Source organism: Leptonotus elevatus, chromosome 3 (genome assembly GCF_054856555.1).
Source record: "Leptonotus elevatus isolate MCC_2025b chromosome 3, RoL_Lele_1.0, whole genome shotgun sequence".
NCBI lineage: Eukaryota > Metazoa > Chordata > Actinopteri > Syngnathiformes > Syngnathidae > Leptonotus > Leptonotus elevatus.
Genome location: NC_141241.1, coordinates 24527019 through 24550269, shown reverse-complemented (window position 1 = coordinate 24550269; position 23251 = coordinate 24527019). Strand labels below are relative to the sequence as shown.

At 38.1% G+C, this 23251-nt stretch overlaps 1 protein-coding gene across 1 annotated transcript; it reads left to right on the top strand.

Moving 5' to 3' along the window:
- The first annotated feature begins 709 nt into the window (after positions 1-709).
- On the top strand, positions 710-19029 carry slc39a13 (solute carrier family 39 member 13). Its single transcript, XM_086072316.1, has 10 exons — positions 710-919; positions 4210-4565; positions 6936-7043; positions 7264-7406; positions 9354-9467; positions 10261-10350; positions 13592-13642; positions 13753-13885; positions 13964-14063; positions 15680-19029. Exons 2-10 carry the CDS (start codon positions 4223-4225, stop codon positions 15753-15755), a joined length of 1158 nt encoding a protein of 385 aa, XP_085928442.1. The 5' UTR covers positions 710-919; positions 4210-4222; the 3' UTR covers positions 15756-19029.
- The last annotated feature ends 4222 nt before the right edge of the window (positions 19030-23251 follow it).

Genomic DNA, 23251 nt, shown 5'->3' with positions numbered 1-23251 from the left:
TCTTTCTGACACTAGGCAACACATCTCTTTTCAGAATGCCTTGATAGTCTTGAAAACACATAATACTTTGCACAGAAACCCTGTGCCAGATGCAGCCAAGCATCCCTTGATCATAACCCAGCCTCCTCCATATGTCACAATAGGAACAGTGTTCTTTTATTGGTATGCTTCAATTCATTCATTCATTTTCATGGTAAGCAAAAAAAAAAGGCAAGATTGAAATTTGCGAAAATGCATATTGACAAGCCACAAAGTTTCTGGGGGACCTTTGCACAGATGAGACAAAACAGGAGATTTTTTTGGCAAGGCGCATAAATGATTATTTATTTATTTATTTATTATTATTATTATTATTATGATGCATTTATTTATTTTTTGGTAAGTAAGGACTTGAATCAGTGATTTTACTTTGACAAAGTAAGATAACTTTTCCTGCCTGTATCCGAAGATATAATATTTTCTTAATGTGTCTGGAAACCTATATACTTACAGTAGATTTTATTTATTTATTTTTTACTGAATACTGGATGGCTATTGTGTTAACGTTACAATGACGTTATTAAACGTGACGTTAGGAAACTGTTTAACAGCACACGCCTATCTTAATAACTAATTACGCATGTAATTAGTTATTGGGCGGAATTGTTCCAAAGTGTTTTGCTTTGCGTTGTGGGGCGTGATCATCCTCTTCTTATACTTCCTCCCTTTTTTCCCCTCCAGGAACCTCATACGTGGCTCCTTGAGGGGAAAAAAAAGAAGACGAAAAAAGGCTGTGCTCGGCGAATGCAGCTGCGGCCGGACCATTCCTTCCTTCGGCTGCCCGCCGGGGATCCTGTCAAGTGCGCAGCTCAAGGCAGCTTCCATTAAGTTGGCCTGGATCGCAGGGACACTCTGGTGCTAAGACTGCTTAAACCATAAGGTATTGTTGGAACTATAAAATCGGTTGTATGCCATGGCTCTAACTTAGTGCAAGTGATGCTTGTGGAAGTGCCGCGCACTGATTGAATGTGACGACGCTAAAGTCTTTAGCATGCAAGTGTTTTTGTCGAGTTAGCGTTAGCTTGCTAACTTTTTTGTGCATGGGTCGGAGCTAGTTTAGACTGACGCTGACAGAAAAGTATCGTTGCTAATACTTGTTTGGCGTAGCGGATGCTTGATTTAGTGAGTATGTTTATGTTTTGTTCCTCTGTGTTACTCGATCTGCAGCATGTTATGTAATCTTTCCCTGAAACTTCTTGACGGTCGGTACACTGCCAGACAGTGATGAGCACAGTAAACTTGATTGTATTTGCATTGCCAGCACATGTTTCTATTTTCTTCCCGACTAAAAGTTTAAACAAGACGCTTTTAACTCAGTGTAGTGTGAAATGATGATGAGGGGAAACTATCACACAGCTTCTGGAACTGTACCTCCAAGTGTTTTAATTTAATAATAATCATCATCATCATCATCATCATCATCATAATAGTTAATAAAGTGCATTAAACGATTTGTACTTAATGTATTTAATGATCAAACTACTGCACAGCTACAGTAAACTCCTAAACAAAATTTTGCAATAATTGCTTTAAAATAGAACCGAAAAGTAAGATGTGTATAAATTCATTATTTCCTAAACATCCAGTCATTAATCTAACCACTGTCCACGAACCCTGAAAACTCAGTTTCTGTTGACATGTGTTAGAATAGAGGCAGAGATGTGTGCATCCTTCCTGACCCTCATCCTCATCCTAATCATTGAATCAGGGATTTTATCTTAAAGTATCAGCTTTTCAAACTTCTGCTTAGACATTCCTCTATATGGAGTGAAGACGAGCTTCCTGGCCAGGCTAAACAGCCTCCCAGCAGGGGCCCAGGATGGTGTAACGTCATGGTATTTGAGTGAAATGTTCTTTACTAATGTAAATCAATTTAAAATGAATGAGTGATGTCAAGCTGAGGTTCAGTACTATCTCTAAGTACAAGTATGATGGTTAGAGATGGGCTAAGACTTTTATATTAATACTCTTTATTGGTACTGCTTATTGATTCCTTTTTTATTTTTTGTTTAGAAAAACATCTCAACAAAAACATTAGAGTTAATACTGCTTTTTTGGTCATATAAATAACTTGTTCTTGCAACTACAATGAGAATAGTGTAAAATAAAATATTTTTTTTTACAGAAAAACAAATGTTATAACAAATCATAATCATCTAAACATTATTTTGTGTAAAAGAAAATATAACTGGTGTGCTGTAGAGCAGCAAGGCTGGTACATGCAGTTGGGTTGAAAAAGCTCTTCTAATTATGTGACATGCACATTTTCTAATGTTTGTCAGACTTGCTCATGTTTATCCCTGATATTTTAGTGATTGATTGTGCTTGTGGCAACGACACATACATTTGAGAAATTTAACAACTATGGTTATATGGCACAATGGGCGTTTAAAAAAAATATATATATATATAATACCACGTATCATATCATGATATGGTCTCATAACACTACACTGGCACAAGAAGATCCCATAGATGCTTCTCGTGCATGAACCTGCAGTGGGGTCAGATGGCTCGCCTCCGATTGTGAAAATGCATCTTAGACAAATACAATATTTTATGATAGGAAAAAAAGAAACCAGAGGGACAAAGGTGCAAATGATGTTCATATTGCCAAAAATAAATTGAAAAATTAACTTGAGTAACTTCTGCAAGACCGTTAACCGTTAACAGAACTTTAAGAGTGGAGATTATCGATTCTGAAGTTTTAAGTTTAGTACCAAAGCTCAGTACCCATCCCTAATGATGGCCTGTGTAAGGTGTACAGGTTTGGGCTGCTTTCCTTTGGCCTTTGTTGCTAGGTGGGTCAATCAATGTGCAGCCACGCCAAGATAGCTTTTGTTGTGTGCAGTCAATATGTCAGCAGTAGTAGAGACATGAAATAACTTTCTGCATGGGTGGAACAGCCCCGCCTCTCACTGGTATTTGAGTAATTAGGGCTGTAAAGAAGAATGTTCTACTGTTGCTAATTGGAACGTGTCCTCAACAACACACCTGCCTATTAATGCATTCATTTCAGTCTGTGTCACAAGTTTTTTTTGTGTGGAACCGAGCTAGTGCGGCGTGGCTCCTCCTGGCATTTAAGTCCAATCCAATCAAATTTTGAACATGTTCAAAATTTCTCTGACAGAAAAACGTTTTAGGAACATTGGGCAGTTGGTCTTAAATTCTGTTTCAAATGGGCTTAAAAAGTCTTGAATTTAACTTTTCTTAAACATGCTTTGTGCAGTTTGTCACTTTTTTACTCAGGACTACCACTTCTGGTCTAAAGTGTAACTGCAGCCTCTGAATCAAGCTCACACATGGAATTAACTCCTCTTTTTCAGTTTTCTTGGGGTCTGAGCTGGAGTTTGGGCTGAGCTTGAAGCTGGCCACTAGTACCCCCCCCCCCCCCCCCCCCCCGTTTCCATCCAAATATAGTGTCGTACGGTAACACTAAATGTCTGCGAGGACGAGCATGATGTCATCCTCCACCACCCAACCCTTCCCCCCCTAACAAGAAACTGTGGTGTGTTCCCCCCGAACACGCTACACCAAAGGGAAGATACAAGCTAATAGGCGCTGTCGGAGTAAAGAAAAAAAGTTAGGGCTCTTTGTACTCATCTGGGCATTGGTGGAACATGCATGATGTAGAAAAACCTTTCAAATTAAAATTTTTAACTCCACAATGCACCTTTTAAGATCCATGAACCGCCGTGTCTTGTGTGGCTGTTTGCGGTGCAATGAGGTTTACAACTCCTACCTACCTTAACTCTGCCTCTGATTGGCTTACCATGGATTTGTATTCTGTATTGAACCAATCATCATTACATGTGTTTCTGTCATCTCTGCCTCCTTTTTGGCACAATTCTGAATGACGCTGACAAGCAATTACCATCATTGCTATATTGATTGTTTTGATGGGTATTAAAGGGAGGTCAGACAGTGTATTCTGGTCCTGACCACAATGTATAAAATAGAAAATGTTTTGTATTAGCCTACTACTGTAATGACATTATGGTATTGCCATATTTTTCTTTATTTTTCCTATAGTGGCTGTTTTTCTGCAGCATGTTAGACTGTAATATTATTTTCGGTTTGAACTTTTTCACAAAATAAAAGACGGAGAATTGAATTTCAATTTACATAAATGGTGCTAACTGCTTGTTTTTTTTGTTCCTATTGTTACAGAATTACCAGTTCCATGTGTTGGCCATTGGGACGGATGAAAAGTGAAAGCTGTCAGAAGCCCATCTGGGCTGTATCTATGTTTATCGTAGTCTCTCTGCTGATGCTGACCTCTGAGGTGGTGTCAGGCCAGAAGATGACTCAAACAGCCATGGCTCAGGCTACAGCCACGGCTGCAAGACCAGGTCCTAACTTAACCGATGACCTTCAAGGCCTCCAGGCGCTAGCAGACTTCCTAGCTAGCGAGCATGCTCATGTTTGGGTCTTGTCCCTTGTGGGCTCAGTTGTTGTAGGTCTCAGCGGGATTTTCCCCTTGCTCCTCATTCCAATTGAAGCTGGAGCAGACCTTAAAACCGAAGGTAGGACATTTAACATGAATTACTTATGTTTTGCTGTAGGTTGCAAGATGATTCTATGGTCTGCAGTATATTGCAACATGTGTCATGTGATTCTGAAACCTTTTTACTGTTACTCTTTGTCGATGTCGATATGCCCAACAAAGCAAGTGCAATGAAACCTATAACACTTTTTTAGACAGAGTACAAATCAAAATACAGTACTTGTACTGTATTTGAGTACTCAACCATGCCAAGTGGTGGCACTTGATCATGCCGATTTTGAGGAAAATGTGTGTGTTAGAAACACAAAACAAACTTTTCTTGAATATGGCTTAAGTTTCACTCAAATGTCATTACTGACATTTTATCATCCATTTGCATGCTTTTGAAAAAGTCTGGCCACAAATTTTGCTGAAATGTAGCCTTTAACCTAAGACATTTAATTTAATAAAGTAAAATTGGTAGGGTCGTTTCTACTAACTAGGGTGACCAGATGTCCCGGAATAACAGAGACTCAGGACATTCCTGTTTTTTTTCTTCCTTTTTTTTAAATCCAGTTGCACAGTTGTCAGAATGATTCATGTGATAAACCAATAAAAAAAAGAGTAATTACATTGCCACAAAATTGGGACAGAACAAAAAAGGGTGGATAATGGTATAACGGTGAGTGCATTAACTTGTTTTACGCTGTTGAAGTCAACCAGGATAGCATTTAGCATTAGCTAAAGTAATAACACAACCACCAGTCACCAGAATGACTAGTTACTAAATTTGTTGTCAGTAGTTCCTTCCTGGTGAAAATTTATTGTATATTTGATTTTCAGTGAAATAGTGGTGTCGTGGTTTTTAATTTTGAAAATCTGGTCACCCGAGCTTCTACTGTATTTACTCATGCTGCATCACCCGTAAGCCCGGCCACAATTGGGTGTACATGCCAAATAGAGGAATATCTACAAAATCTAGTTGATTTGTTGTGTACCTTGGTTCCGGCACAGTATAACAGTGGTTTACACGCCACAGCTTGGCACAGTATAACAGTGGTTACACTCCACAGCGTGTTGCACAAAGCACATAAACGTGACTTCAAGTGGGAGGAACTATTCTCGAGTATGGTTTCTATTACACTCTTTCCCTATGTTTATCTCCATACCTGTATGTATAATGACAATTTGTATTTTGTCTACAGCTATTTTTGTCCTTTCCGATGTGGCATTTCTTGACATTTTTAGCATTTTCTTCATTTTTTTGGGGCTATAAACATGGGCACAACATTGGAAACTGTGAACAGTGACTGTGAGACATCAGCTGATATTGAGCTAGTTGCAGTTCCCTGTCCACTGTGACACAAGCACAATGTAAGGCTAGGTCAAAATAGAAAACTATAGGGAACTGTTGAACCCGGTCATCTATGTGCACACAGTACAGTAATATAAATGGTATATAATTATCTCTTGTGCACTGTGCTTTAATCAGACACACGCTAAATCAGCTTGAGGCTTGTGGCCTCTTCAGGTCCTCTCCCATCACACTATGGTTTTATTTTAGGCCTTTGATTTTCAAGTGCAATATGGCTAGAAGTTAGTAATTTCCAGGGACGCTTCAAACAAATAATACAGTGGGGGAAATAATTATGTCAATCTTATGTTGCAAAGGCTGTCGCTTAGTAATTTGAAGTTTGAAGTTGCACAGCTCAAAATTAAAGACAATTTCTTTGTAAGTGGGCGAGGAACTAATTATTTTTCCTACTATACGTGTTGGTGAACCAAATGATGATTTAATTTGTGAGGAGAATGAAATATACTGAAATTAAATTATGTTAGCTTTAGGGATCTAACGATATCCAAACATCATGATATGATAGATACCATGAAATGAATAACACAATATGATAATTATTACGATATTGTGGAGGCTGGCGATATAAAAAAAGCTTACCATAATGTACAAAAACAAAAAACACTGTGTTGTGTTCTTCTACATAATAAAAAGGCACGGAGAAGTTGGCTTGGCCATGTTATTGTCATGTGCTCCTATTGGCTCAGCGGCACAAAGTATCTTGTGAGAGAGATTTTTGACAGAGAGGTTGAAAATTGTTTGCTGGTATGACTGATTTATAGGAGTGATAACCGCCGCAGTGGCCAAAACATTCCTAATTAAAAATTAAACTGTACTGGTTAACTAACCACCACAGGATGCTAGAATTGCACAAATGGAATACAACCTTGACACCTTTTTAACAGGTGTGCTGCTTTACATATCTTGACATGATGACAACGATATTGTGGCAATTTTAATATTGCGATATCACAATGTTGCCATTATTGTTACATCCCTAGTTGGCGTTCTTTCCATCCTGCTGTATAATTAGTATCACCCTTTTGTTATTCTCAGCTGGACACCAGAAGCTAAAGAGGCTTTTGAGCTTTGCTATCGGGGCTCTACTTGGGGATGTATTCCTTCATCTCCTCCCCGAAGCATGGGCGCTCTCTGGCTCTTCAGGTTGGTCACTTTGGGTCACATGTCCATCAGTACCACTATGTCCACTATTTGACATATTCTGCCATTCCTAATGAGTATTTTCTTACTCCAGATTATTAAATCAGTTTCAATGTCCTCTAACATAGGACAGTGGCTAATGAAACCGCTACCATGCTTATTATACTCGAAACATGTTACTACTTTGTTACTCAAAATAAAGTTTTATCTTCTCTTTCTCCAGCCAGCAAAGAAAAACACTACGCACACATGGGCTTGTGGGTAATCACTGGCCTACTGGCATTCCTTCTCCTCGAGAAGATGTTCTCAGACCAAGATGAACAACAAGATCCACCATCGCATGCAGATGTGAATTTTAGCTCCACTGTAAGTTCTGTGGCTGTCGCGATGTGCAATAAATCAATTAATTGCACAATTATAAAAATGATCTCGATAAGTTTGCCGAGCGCAATCATTCCCAGCCATGCACGTGCGTGTTTGTTTACATACGTTATCAACATTCGTGCAGCTCCGTTGCTTCATTCTGTCAGTCACTGGGTAAAGGGCCTTTTTCTATTCACTCACTCACGCACACACAAACATGGTTTCCTGGGCGAGTAAGAGAACCCACGCGCCTGCACCGACGGCACCACTCTGCCATCCGGAGCTCGTAAAGCGGCTTTTAAAGCCAGTTTAAACATTTTGGTTTGCATGTGTCCGATCGGTTCTTCATAAGCACATGTAATTCTCTTTTTCATTTGTGAGCCGCGGCATTAGCACTGCTATTAGCCACGTAGTATTATTGCTAGCAGCGCACCACAGCTGTGTTGTTTTTATTCATTGCTTATGCTTCGGAGCCTGCCGAAAAAGCAACACTCGCTTCGTGCACGCAGCCTCGCAATCATGTGCTGCTCAGTGAGATACGGGCTTTACCAAAGACACTGGGTGGGTAATAAGTTAACTTTCCTGTCACGACTGACTCCTCAACCGTTCTTAGCATATTGAGGAGTGAATCCTCTTGACACGCACTCTGGAAGGAAATGCTGTGCCAAATTAGTTACCCCCGAAAAAAATCTGTATCCTTTGCCGCGGGTACGCATGTTTTTCAATAAATGCATGAAGAAGACACATGTTTTTGAGTTTTAGAAACAAGATTTTGTAACAAGAAAAATAATATTTATTGCAGATAAACAAAAGAAAAACAAGAACATGCTCGCATTCTGCAATGGGCTCTGGGTGATACAAACCACCCCGACACAACAGGAGCGCATTTGGCGCATCAGATTCAGCGTGTAGGGACAGTCATCATTTGGAAATAATGTGGACGAATGGAGCTGGTATCAAAGCCGAACACAACCGCTCTTGTGTGGGAATTTTATGGATTTATTTATTATACCATTATCATTATATTAGTTGAAAAAAACGCAATATTATTGTTTATCGCAATAATTTCTAGGGCCTTTTATCGCCAAGCAAAATTTCTTATCGTGAAAGGCCTACCCTCAATTGCATTGCACATTAATATATTGTTCAAATACACTCATCCGCACAATCTGATGAGGGCTAATCCAAGAGCTGATATTTTAGTTCGTAACTCATATTTTATTTACCCTCCTGTTTTCTTTGGTATGTAGTGTATAGTTCATAATCCTGTTTGTGTTGTATTAGTCTGAGTAGCGATCCTAACTTCTTTCATTGTGTTTCAAGGGATAGTTTATCATTTTGGGAAATGTGCCACTGTGATGTGAAAAAGACGTTCACATCGCCAATGGAATACATCAGCAATTTTTTTCCCCCTCACACTTTAAAATATTGTCGCTGCTATGTGAAAAACACTTATGTCCATTCCCCTCTCTTTTTTTTTATTTTTTTTTACGTTTTTGGGATACAAGTGAATACAGAAATCCCCAAAAACGTAAAAATAAAAAATACGGAAAAAAATTGGCAAAAGTCTATTTCACATAGCAGCGACATATATTCTAAATTTTCAACATCTTTCATAGAAACTGCTCCAAGTTAAGACATTCTAAAACAAATGATTCTTTCAATGATGTATTTATCATGTTTTAGCTAACTCACTGGTGGCCTTTTGATATCCAGTCTCTCGATGATAATGCATTCACTGCCAGTTACTCACTGTCTAGCGCTGATTGTTGCAGTCTGTGGTCCTAAAGTTGTACATTCACTCAATTGCTTCAGTTTTTCAATCAAACAGTACTGAAACAGTACATTGACATTTGATGTTTGGAAAAGACATTTTCGCCCACTGGGCAATAATTAATGGTGGATGTCATGCATAATTTTCGCCCTTTTTCCTCCCTCTTTTGTACACAGTCAAGTTCAGCTTGCAATGGAAAGGCTGATGTGGTACATGCAAATGGATCTCGTACTGAGTCACAGAAATCCACCAAGCACCAAAGTCTGCAGGGAACTACAGAGAAAATCAAAGTAAGTATGCTGACAAGTAAACATTTACAGTTATATAATGCTGACATCTTGTATGATTTTGCGTATCATGGCTTCATCATGGTTTTGTGTGGTCTTCCTGAAAGCTAAGCCACTGTGTATCCAACTTTCAATGTTTTCTTAGCTACACATACAGGTGCTCGTCAAAATTGTTTAATATCCTCAAAAAGTTGAATAATTTCTGTAATTCCATTCAAAAAGTTAAACTTTCATTTTTAGATGATAGATTCAGGGCCATTCAGAGGGAAATTCTTGTCTTTAAAGTGGAAGTCAACCTTAAACATTGCTTGACAATATGCTATATGTGACGTCACTAGTCTAAACATGACATTCTGATTAATATTACATTTTTGGAATATGAGTTATGAAGCAAAATCCGTCCGTTTTTATCCATCTCAGGGGGCGTCCATTTTGCTACTTGCTGTCAACTGAAGATGACATCGCAGTTGCTCAGGGCTCAGGCAACAACTAATCACAGCTCACCTGTTTTCTGAAGCTGCGTGCGCTGCGGTTTGTTGTTTCCTGAGACCTGAGCAACATTGATGCCAGCGTCAGTTGACAGCAAGTGGCAAAAAAGCCGCCCCCTGAGATATGGATAAAAACGGCAGAATTTTGCTGCTAACGCCATATTAACCAGAATACCATATTTAGACTAGTGGGGCTGCATAGAACATATTATTGTCAATAATATTTTTTTGGGGGGGAGGGTTGACTTCCCTTATAAACTTGTAACCTAATTAAAATGCATGACCTCAATAAGTGAACTATGTTTCAGACAAGTGGCTACCTTAACCTGCTGGCCAACTGCATTGACAACTTCACACATGGATTGGCTGTCGCAGGGAGCTTCCTTGTAAGCAAGAAGGTGAGCGAGCAACTGTGCACATGTAATACAAAAATATGTTTATGTATAAGTTTACCGCTTGTATTAGTTTGACTTCTTGGCGACAATATTCAATGCTTCATAATAACTCATGCTTGTAAACAATTCATAGGTTGACACTAGCCGGACACAACATTTGGGACATTTGCATAATTGAATGTGACTAAGGAAATTGTATTCAAAGGTACTAAAAAGACTCCTATAGTGCTTCATATAGTTGTAGTATACATTCATACATACCAATACAGGATCACAATTTAAAGTTAATATAAGAACAAATAAATAAAATGAGAATACAAAAACAGCAGTCCGCCCTTTAGTGACCTCTGGTATATACATCGAATTTAAAATTATGCAAATGTTTCTATGATTTTTATAAATAGTCCTATGTATGCAAATGGCACTCTACATAATTTTGAAGTGATCAACTTTGAGAGCTATTACATTTTGTTTAAACAGATTTTTTTTCCGAAAATTAAACATAGTTTTTGTTATAATGCACCGTTCCAAATGATTGTGAAAGACATTTTATAGGTTGTAAAGAACTGAAAATAGTCGTTTGAATTTGCGGCGTTAGGAAGTGTTATTTGCTGAAATGAAAAGCTAGTTCAATCAAAAACAACAGGTCAAATTATATTGTAACATAGGAGCTCTTAATTGATAGCATCTTTACAAGTCTTAGTTTGGCTGGTCCTGCAATTTATACTCGTTTGGATGTGTTTGGAAATTAATGGGAGGAAAGGCAGAATGCTCTCTCCTCCCATTAATTTCCAAACGCAGCACACGGTAGAAAGCAATCAGCAGTTCGTGCTTGAACTGTTTCCATCTGGACTGCCTGACGCACCAGGAACACCGCGTCCCCAGTCCGAGCGCACACTCCAGCACTCCTTTTTTGGGGCTCTCTGAATAACCAAACGGCACATTTGAACAACGCTCTGACGATCCGAACGGTCAGAGTAAAGCAGTGCACGCTCAGAACGTACTTCTGAACGCACCCCTGATTGTGTTGATGGTATGAACAAGTTTCGGTTGGATTCAAACTTCCGCTTCTAACTGTGGAAATAAATATCCATCCATCCATTTTCTTAACTGCTGGTCCTCACAAGGGTCGCGGGGGGCGCTGGAGTCTATCCCAGCTAGCTTCGGCCAGTAGGCGGGGTACACCCTGAACTGGTTGCCAGACAATCTCAGGGGACACAGAGACAATGCTGAGTTAACAACAGCTGGCTGGACGTTGTCAGTAGCAACTGTTGCATGACCGTTACAGCACATAACTGGGGGATTGAAACATCACATCTATAAAACACATACAAGTGATCATTTGTCAGAAATACTAAAGCGGAATTGCTACTAGAATTTAAACTGGACAGACAAAATACAACCATACATGTAACCACAAAATGACAAATACATTGTCAATGCCAGCTGGATTGTTAAATGATAATTTAAATTCGATCATCAGTGCCTAATGTGATACATTACACAAGAATAATGGTAATTGTATGCAGCCCATCCTTTGAAATGGTAAATGGAGTGAACTTATGTAATATTTACTATACAAAATGTAATGAATAAAACCAAAAATCGTAGACTAGACTAGTCTAAAAATGGCATGGGCCTCTGTGCTGTAAGAAAATGCAACAAAAATGGAAAAAAAGCGAGAATCGAATCGTGACCCTAAAATTGAAAGTGAAATCGAATCAAGGATTTAGAGAATCGTGCCATCTCTACATGTATGTAAACATTACTTACTGTGCATGGTGAATATTGCACTGAACGGTGATTTGAGGAAAATCATGAATTGAATTGAAATCGCAATATTTGTCAGAAAAATTGCAATACAATCTTTTCTTGAAATCTAGAAGTCATATCTCTTGCTTGCATAGTCAACACCTGTACACATAACAAAATAAAAGCACAGCACATACATTGTATTTTGACTTCATGAACACTGCGAGTGTGTGGAATTTGCCACGCGTCAGTTTTGAATGATACTGTCAAAAGATACATTTTACTCAATTTGTGAAACCAACAAAGACTTGTGGTTTATTTGAGTAGGTTTGTAACAGATGTCAGGTATTTACATTCACCCAAATCAATTGTTTTCTTAAGGCGCCACGATTATTTGACAACTAATCGCTTATCAATTAATTGATAATTATGTTTGATGATTAATTAATTACTATTTGTTTAGAGACCATGTTTATTTTAAAATAGTCCAAATAATTGGAATTTCAGCCTCTCAACATTAAATTTCATCGGATTTTTCCTGCTTTTACTTTGGAAACTTAATCATAAACAAGTGTGCCTGTTTTCTGACATGTTATGGACCAAACCGGTAACTGAATCTGAATTTATGTTTGTGCATTGTTTGCACTGTCAATTTGAAATAATGTCCTGCTTTTGAATAGAGGGATGGCAATTAAACATTTCTGATCAGATTCATCACTTATTGACAAGAGAATCTACTGATTAATCAATTATTAAAATAGTGGCTAGTTGCAGCCCTAATTTCATCATAGACAATGTTATCCTGGTCTTTTAAGAAATGGTTAATAAATGTAAGCTGACGTTATGATTTGAACCCATATCTAGTGTTGGACTACTTATAGTACAATATCGTCACTCTCTTAAAATAATTGCCAAAGTTATTTTTTGCGAAAATTATTATTTTTTCAGCCTAAAATGATCTCCTCATGATTCAAATGCTTCCTGAAAAATTTTGGGGAAAAAGACTTTCAAGAAGGTGTCAATATGATACATTACATCATCTACTGTATAGTGTTTTTGTTTTTTGAATTATGCATAATTTTTTTTTAAATACATTTTCTTCTCTGTATAACTCTTAAAGGGGCCGAAAGACGGCCTGGTATCCACTGAGTACATGACCATATATCATAGCTGGAACAAGACCAGTCCAGCTGGTGTGACATAAGGCTATCAGCAGGAACTATGGGTGTATGTGCCAGGGAGGAAGTTAGCTAGATGTCTCCAACACACACACACACACACACACACACACACACACACACACACACACACAGCCCCCACACACACACACACACACACACACGTATGTCATTTCACTGGTGCTTTTGCGCAAGCTATTGCCATATGACACATAACATGAATGCAATGTTTAAATGACGAGAGGTCATTTTCCAAAGTCTTGGTTTAAAACAGAATAGTCAAAGGAATTTCACTAATAATACTTTTCTTGCAGGTTGGCTTTCTTACCACCTTTGCCATCTTACTCCATGAAATCCCACACGAGGTGAGATTCTTGGACCGGTTAACTCACATTTCCCTTAAGTTTACAATGGTGAAGTAAATGCCCATAATTGGAAAGTGAAGTCACTGAAAGTTTGGTGTCGTTGTCCTCAGGTGGGTGACTTTGCCATTCTGCTCCGAGCCGGGTTCGACCGGTGGAGCGCTGCCCGTCTGCAGCTGTCCACCGCACTGGTTGGTGTCCTTGGGACTTGCTTTGCTTTATATGCTCAGTCACCAAAAGGCACAGGTAAAATGTTTTCCAAGTTTATTGAATACATTCCCTCAAACATCACGTGAACTACAGCTTTGTATCCGCAATGTCCAGAAAATGCAACTTGCTGGATCCTTCCATTCACCTCTGGAGGCTTCCTCTACATCGCTTTGGTGAATGTAGTTCCTGACCTGCTAGAGGAATCCAGCTTAAGGTATGATGACTACATTGACTAGGGCTGGACGATTAACCGAAATTTCATCGTGATTTCGATTTTGGCTTCACGCCATCATTAAATCGGAATGATCGAAGAAAAATGATTAATGTGCACATTTACAAGTTCCCTACGTTGTGAAAGTACCCTGAATGCACCATGTAGCTTGTAGCAAGCCCGAAGCTAATCAGTGTGATTCTGCCGTCCCTAAGTGTCCTTTAAGCTGTTTAATGACACTCCAGCTGGAGTTAACTGTAAAACAAAACACACTAAGGAAAATCACATACAGTGTGTATTTAAATACAAAACATGCTTCGTTTTTAAAACATTGCCAGTCTAGCGCTAATGCTAGAGCATGGCGGATCCCATTCAAATGCTAACAGGAAGTTAGCATCAACTTCGGGACTAATAGTCAAATAATGAATATTCACACACAAATGTTGTGGAAAGATATACCAACAGGTAAGATAACACTACTACAAAGGTGCAAATTCTGCCCAATTTGTAAAAAAAAAAAAAAGTTATTTTAACAGAATTCAGTCGCAACTTTCTTCTGTTCTCAAATTGTGTGTACACCATGCACTGCACCACAATATATTTTTTTGCAATTACTGTTTTAGTACACAGTATTTTTATTTTGCTTTTTGTTATTATTATTATTATTATTGTTCAAGGATTCAGAGAATGTTCTTTTCCTCCAAATTACAGGATACAAATGTATCTAAGGAGGTTTTTTTTTTTTTTTACTCATTCACTCCCAGCCATTTTCATTGAAGCAATCCCCTTCGCTCCCAGCTATTTTACTGGATTGGCTGATTTTGCAAGGCCCACAGAATATTGTGTTCTATTGCTATAAAAACATGGAACCTACCAAAAGAAAGTTTAGAATCTATTTTTTTCATCAGGAAAAAAAAGTATATTTCTATCTGTTTCCATTTTGGAGCAATTAGCATTAGAATAAGTTTCATCATTATTCACAAATCTATTTAGAACTGTGGGTAAATTAGCTTTTTTCAACATGGCCCTGGTTGATATATTTTGCTTTACTGCCACCTGCTGCCCATTTGTGTAATAACTACAATTTCTTCAACCGTTCTTTGCAGTTGAGAGGCTGCATCAAAGCCTTTTCAATGCTCTAGCTTTAAGAACACATAGAAAACGTATGAATACGTCCTTTGGACACTTAAAACATTTACAATAGAATGTATTTATACGTTTTTGGGAGCAAATGAGTTAAATACCAACATACATTTCCATATGACATAACACAAAATAATATCCCTGAGGTCCCAGGATAGCCCAGTAAGTGCCCAGACTTGTGAAATTAACATAAGATAAAATAAATATGATAAAGAGGGGTAATATAATGCTTAAGTTAGAATTTATTAGATTAGGTTATACTTGACAAAAAGAATAGTGTTCAACGTGAAGGGATGAATGAGAACGCTATGATCATAGTTTAGTAGCAGTTGAGTTTTAGTTGTTGAAAAAATATTAAGTCTTAAAATTGTCGAATAATCATTTTTCAATCTCAATCAAAATAATTGTCCAGTCCTCATTGACAACCAATAAAATATTTATTTCATGTCTCTGATTTTGAATGTTTTGTTTTATAGGCACGCCCTACTTCAGGCCTTACTCATTTTCTCTGGTGTGGCAGTCATGGGTCTTCTGTCGACCGTCGTCGTTTGAACATTGATGGCTGGCTGCTCTTCTTGCTGTAGTACCAAAGACTAAAACCAAAAGCAAGCAGGACATCCTCACTACTTTCTATTGGATATTCATGAACGCTTACAATTAGTCTTGATCGCCATGTTACGCTCTCGTCTGGATGATTGTCATGCGTCAAGGTATACCCAAACAAATATCTTATGAAAATTTGCACTTTATGAGTCGATGACAAGCTCAATGTTTTTATTCGACCTTGGACAATGTGCCAGCTCTAAAAAGCAAGGGAAAGGTGATTATTTGTATGGATTTCTGTTATCAAGTAGTCTTAAAATATGCATATTTATCAGACAATCCTGTTTTGCACATCTGGTTGTGGTGCTACATACAATTCAATCTAGTGGAGCCCACCTTTTAGTTATATATATATATATATATATCCCAAGAAAAATAATTTCTGCTGCATATTTATTTAAAAGAAAAAAAAAAGGAGCAAGAGCACACAGTATGTCAGATGTGCACCTGCAACATTTCGAGATGTTACACTAGTCACCAAAGTACATTCTTTTTACATACCTTCATTAAACTAATTGCACCTTTTAAACACATGAAAAGGCTTTTATGAATCATACATGATTGTTCAGTTGTTTGTGTGATCTGCACATGTGTAACCAGCCGAGTTGCATTACGACACACAAGGCGAAGAACCCGATACCTTGCTGAGGAAAAACCCGCCCACCGTATGTCAATGCTCCACAGATCCTATGTACAAAAGTATCAAATGGAAATGAGGGGAGTCATGGAGATGCTGTGGTCACGCCGGTCCCTTTTCTACAGCTCGTTTGGCAAGCATGTGTTGCTATAACGAATCTGCCACAGGTCGTCTACTTTAGTCATCAGCCTGTGAGGTGCGCATTGTCTGTGGGAGGCTTTTCAGTCACGGAAACAAGGACAACAAATAAACACTCCACATTTGAGGGAAAAAAATACAAATGAAAAGCAGTGATGAACAATGACGCGCTGCTTTGTTAGTTGGAATATTTTGGTACTACCAATTGTTTAGCATTTATTTTAACTGAGTTATTTAAGAGATTATTGTGTAGAGTTGAAGTCATTTGTTATAAATTAGGGGTGTTAAAAAAATCGATGTTGAAACCTCAATTTTTGATGGAACTATTCAACAAAATGTCTTACTAATAGTAAGAGTTCACACTTTAAGCATGGAAGAATGTTATATTAATGGAACATTAAGCCTTAATATTTAATTTCAGTGCTGTTCAAACATGAAACAGACTGCAACCTGTTTGTTAAATACAGTGGCTCACAGTTATAAGCCTGACGTTTCAGATGAATAAATACATTTTCATACAAATCTTACAGTGTACAAGTTTACTGATTAGTATTTTCTAAATTTTTGTTTTAAAAAATTGCAATAATACATTTATAGATTTGTATCTGGATTAATCGGCATCGAATTGTGACCTATGGATCAAATCGCCAGGTACTTGGCAATTCACACCCCTCCTCTGTGGCAACCAGTGACGTGCAGTCAGGATAGGAAAGGTAGGCGCTGCCTACCCCAGGCTGAAATGAAAGTTGAAACCGTTTGGCTTTTTCTATTTATTTTAAATATTTCTTTCATTTCAGAAAGCCTACACTACCTATAGGTTTAAAAGTGACATTTGGTGATTTTCATACCTGAATAAGAAATGACTTTGTCTGGCCTGCAGGCAAAAATGCTGCAAAAATTATCCTCCTTTATGCAAATAGGCAGATGGCTACGCAGCCTTTTTACGTTGCTGTATTATTCCAATGCGAACGTGAATTTGTGAATTCAAAACACACTTAGTGCACAGCAAAGCGGTAAGATGAAATATGGGAGACCAACGCCTTAGCTACCGGATCTTCAGCAAAGTAAGGGACAAAGAATTATTCGTACTTTTCACAAAGAATGGTGTAAAAAGAAAGATTGGCTTTGTGGATGTGCTTCGATTAACTGTTTGTCATTGCTATTGCTATTTCTAGCTTGATTTTGTGAAGAATTAGGCTGTGTTACAGGGAGATATTCACTTTATTAAATTCTTTCCGGGCGGGTTTGAAAATATTTTTGGGAGGCGGAGTGCAACCGCAACGTTTAATGTGGCTGGCAGACTGCGCATTGGCTGACGTTGGCCCAGAACTTTAGCTGAGAGGCAAATGTTGAGCTGCCGCACCGGAGGCGTTTGGTACGAACCCCGTTCAAAGTACAAAAATTTTTTTTAAAAAAAGTAAGACTTCAAACGAGAGTAATGTTGTTTTTTTATTTCTCCCCATACAAATGAGGCATGTGTTAAAATAGTTTGAATGTATGGCATCTTGTATCTGAGTATCAAATATCTCGAGGTCGGGCTGAGTGTCTTCTTTTTTGTAAAACAAAATATGGTCACCCTAGGATACGTTGTACACTTGCCTGCTGACACACACATTTGTAATTGGTGTGTGCGTCTGCCTGCCTACCCAAACCTAGAGCTCACTGCACATCACTGGTGGCAATTAATTATTATTTTTCCCCCTTTTGGAGAATCATCAGCTGAAAAGTTCAGTTGTAAACAAATGGCCATATTGGTTTCAGGTGTTCTTAATGATTGTGCCTTTATCATCCACTACAGTTTATTAGAAATAAAATTGGGTGCAGTTGAAGTTTAACAGCAATATGTAATTTACCAGCAAACAGCTATTCTATAATATCCATTTCATGCTTACAAGTGCCTCGATTTTCGGGGGGTTGAAAGTATTTGGACAGTTTGCATAATTCTAAAGAGAGATATTTGTAATATTTATATGGTCCACAGACTCCACACCATATTCCGATTTTCCTCCTTGCTGAGGCGTTGCCAGTCTTTCACAGCAACCACATTTGCTGCTATTTGGGGTCTGCTATCTTTTGTCTTCAGTAAGAGAAAAGCATGTTCCTTTGGTTTAAGTTGAGGGATCTGACATGGCTTTTCAACAATACAGCGGATGGTTTCACATGAGTATACTTTTCTCTTAATGTTATTCAGACAAAAGTGTATCTTTGTTTCATCTGTCAAATAGGATGTGTTTGAAGAACACGCGTGCGTGCGTGTTATCTGGTTTTCTGCTTAATATCTTCTCCGATCGCCAGGATAAAATTGTTCATGCTTGTTTGTTTTTTTTCTTCATCAAAGAAAGGATTCTTTTATCAAGTGTAAATAAATTTAAGACTGATGGTAAAAACAGCATCAGTGGCACCTGCATGTTCTCATCCAATAAATCATTCAATTACTGATGATGAAAAGGAGTGCAACCAGACCATTTATTTCAATGGTTTTCTTTTCCCAAAAATACATTGTGTTGGTGTACAAAATGCAAAATCATGAATACTCTTGTCTCATGGGTGTGTTTTTTTGTGTGTGTCAAAGTGTTAATAGTGAAAAGGTTGTACATTTTCATTTGTCAGGGGGAATCCTCTGCTGTCGGTGTATAGAAAGTACCTGGAAATTATTAATGTTTTGTGTTTATTCAGGTGCTTGATTAATGAATTTTAATTTATCGATTGAGTGCTTTGCTTTGGGAAACAGGATTTTGTTCCTGCTTTGCATGGCTTTCAATTGCACTATAATTCATACCTTTGTATGACTATGAAAACAGGGTCATTTTAACCAAGGGTATGGCTCACCCTGCTCTACTCTACTAATTCCACTGACATGGCTGTGAACAGAGACAAGCTAACAAAGACAGAATGAAATGTCTCAAATTTAGCATTTTGGTTGCTAATTTTTAGGTGGATTGGCTCCGCTGCATGAGCAACTCTACATGCGAAAACCAGTCCTTTTGTTTTCACACCTGTTTGTCAAGGTGCCACTAAAATATTTGCTTCATGACATAGTTGTAACATTGACAGCGGAACAGCGAACATAGAAATAAAACTTAAACTTGTGTCCAGTAGGCTACACACATGCAGGGTCAATCCCACCCGCCAAGTTGCTTCCTTGCTGCGGAGCGACAGCGGAAGCCAGCAAATGACAAAATATACCACCAGTGAGGCAGCACATTATTTTATAAAGAGGACGGAAGATAATGAGTGGTGATGGGGGATAGCAGACAATTTTGATTCAATATAATACGATTACTTTATCTGGCAATTTTTTTCAATAACAATACTTTATGTAAATGTCTATTTTACCACAATTGTGAAACGCATGACAATAACTGACCATTTCAGTAATGGTAATGTGTGTTTTGTTCATATTTTTTACATTAGTAAATTATTTACTTATTTTTTTATGAGGGATATGTAAAAGAGTAAATGTCCAGAGGCACAATTGTGCTTTACTAGTCACCAATACATTCAAAACAATGAAATGAGATTAGTGTCATTAATGAATATACAAATAAATGGTATTTTATTTCATGAAATGAACCATACCCTAACTGGCTAGGATTATTTAAGTACTTGTCCTGACAGAAAAATAAATACTTTCTAAATTAAACTGTCAAAATTAATTAATAATTATTATTATTATTGTTAACATCAATTTGGATGTTTTTACTTGGCAGACTGGTGTTCAGAAACAGCCGCATATCCACATTTGTTATATAGCCTGTATATAATTTATTTTAACAATTGAACTGTATTAACTAGGGTGGTGCATTCGGAAAATCTGATACATTCTACTCTGAGAGCGTGAATATTCCGAGAGGCAAAACAAAGGCTTTTTTTCTTTGAGCTTAACAATGTTTTGTCCAGGCAAATCCTCTGTTAGCCCCCAAAACTCTTGCTTCCATCTTTTACTGTCTGACGCTTTGACACTCTCTGACCTCAGTCAGAGCTGCCGGAGTGCAATCCAGGCACCCTGAGAGTATGGCACTTTGAATACCCCAATGGGACATTACAATAATGTTGTGAGTTTCCGCACTGTTGGAATGTAGCAGTGTGTGCTTGGAGTGCATTTCCAAACGCACCCTTATTATTGAAACTTAGCGTAGTCGATACACAACTGATATTTGTGAGACTATCGGTATATCAATAGCACAGAATCAACCGCACCATTAGTAAGGAAGGTGCAGATCAAATTCAACTCACAGTTGCAGCACGATATAAATAATTTTAAAGCAGAGCTGCAGTAAAATATTTACATTTCTACATTGCCCTACTAGTCTAAATACAGTATTCTGGTTAATATTGCATTAGTGGAGTATGAGTTAAGCAACAAAATGTATTAGGAGGTGGCCTTCTCGCCACTTGCTGTCGAGTGAAAATGACATCACAGTTGCTCAGGTCTCAGATAACAACCATTCATTCATTAGTCATTGCCTGTGCCCTGAGTAATTGTGATGTCATCTTCAGTCGACAGCAAGTGGCAAAATGGCTGCACCGAGATGGCTACAAATGGCTGGATTTTGCTTCATAACTTATATTCCATAAATGTAATATTAATCTGAATGTCATGTTTAGACTAGTGTGGTCACATATAACATATTATTGACAAGAAATGGTTCAGGTTCCCCTTTATGACCAGGTTCCCCTCAATGACCAATCACAGCTCACCTGTTTTCTGAAGCTGAGCTGTGATTGGTTGTTACCTGAGACCTGAGCAACATTAATGTCATCTTTAGTCGACAGCAAGTGGCAAAATGGCTGCCCCCTGAGATGGATAAAAACGGCTGGATTTTGCTGCTTAACTCATATTCCACCAACGCAATATTGTCCAAAATATTGTAATTAGACTAGTGGGGCTGCATAGAACATCCATCCATCCATTTTCTTAACCACTTGTCCTCACAAGGGTCGCGGGGGGCGCAGGAGCCTATCCCAGCTGGCTTCTGGCAGTAGGCAGGTTACATCTTGAACTGGTTGCCATCCAATCGCAGGGCACATAGAGACGAACAACCATTCACACACACAATCACACCTATGGACAATTTGGAGTGTTCAATTAACCTGCCATGCATGTCTTTGGAATGTGGGAGGAAACCGGAGTACCCGGAGAAAACCCACGCAAGCACGGGGAGAACATGCAAACTCCACCCAGGAAGGCCGAAGCCCGGACTCGATCTCACGTTCTCAGCACTGAGAGGCGGACGTGCTAACCAGTCAGCAACCGTGCCGCCCTGCATAGAACATATTATTGTAAAAAAAGAATGGGTTCTCTTCACCTTAAAATTTTATACAAAATGTTAAATTCATTATTATTGTTTACTGATACCCCCCCAATTTTTTTTTTTTTTAATAAATACAAATACAATTATAATAATCATTAAAAAAAGAAAAAGATATTATCCTGTCATGAAAACCCGATTATAAAATTACTCTGTTTATGGTATCATAACTGCATGTCTGATGTTTGTAACAAATCATTATGTGTCCACATTGGTAAATAATTTAATGAGTTATGAATTAATTTGTTGTAGCCAAACACAGTTGGCTCAATACAAGTGAATGGATGGACGAGATGTCCCAGTTCAAGATGGGGGATAGGTCTTCATATCCTCAACCTGCCGAAGCTTCCTCTAGCGCAGTGGCTCTCAACTCTTGTCACAATTGGACCCACATTTTCCTACTTTATATGAATAATAAACAATAACAAAAATGTACTGTCAAAATAAAATATGTATATCATATTTTAAACATACGACACACAAACATGGTACTGGTAGTAAACTCATAATTACATTAAAAGTATTTGTATAAAAGCCAGGAATATAAAACAAGTCGTTTGTACAGTCATAAACCAAGGACCCCCTATCATTTTTTACAACCTGTCCGTGACCCACCCATAATGAATGTGCAACCCACTTTGCAATCCCAGCCACCTGTTCAGAATCTCTGCGCAAGTGGTTATGTAGTTATATGGAAAAGCACCGTACTACTGTGCTTCTATATTGCACCAAAGGACCACAGCACAGCATTCCCACGTCGGCAGCGGCACAGTACTTTCTTGGCTCACCAACCTGTAACATATATTACACATGACTGTTGAACATCAGTAGTACTTAAGTAGCTTACCGCCGCCAGAGTTTGAATGTATGAGCGCATGAATAATGTATTGTGATGTGTCTTTGAGTGTCCAAAAAAGCGCTATATAAATCTAACCCATTATTATTATTATTATTATTATTATTAATATGGGAGATTAAATACATATAGTGGCAAGGAATGTATTTTTTAGGGGTGTGCCAAAAAATCAATTCTCATAAGAATCTCATTTAGTACGATTCAGAATCGGCTTTAAATGTCCCAAAATCGATTTTATTTAAATTATTTTATACTGTCTTCCCTTTGTTTGTGTGTGCCTTTATTGGGAGTGCTGTCCATGTTGTACCTGATTTGGCCACTTAGGGGCAGTGTGGTTCAAAGCGGTCTGATAGTGTTGAGTTGTAGCCACATTAAAGAGTAGAAGGAAAAAGTCACGATCAAGTTATCCCAATAAAGGTTTTTTTTTTTGCAGCTTGGAGCCGTTCTTTTGAGTGCTTAAGGTGCCCCGAGTAGCACTAATTAGCATTAGTGAGTCAGACTG

Bases quoted from the DNA above. Each gene is read 5' to 3' on its own strand.
- slc39a13 (XM_086072316.1), top strand. From the start codon at position 4,223: ATGTGTTGGCCATTGGGACGGATGAAAAGTGAAAGCTGTCAGAAGCCC. The intron at 9,468-10,260 runs GTAAGTATGCTG...ACTATGTTTCAG, and splicing joins GAACTACAGAGAAAATCAAA to ACAAGTGGCTACCTTAACCT. The intron at 13,886-13,963 runs GTAAAATGTTTT...CGCAATGTCCAG, and splicing joins TCAGTCACCAAAAGGCACAG to AAAATGCAACTTGCTGGATC.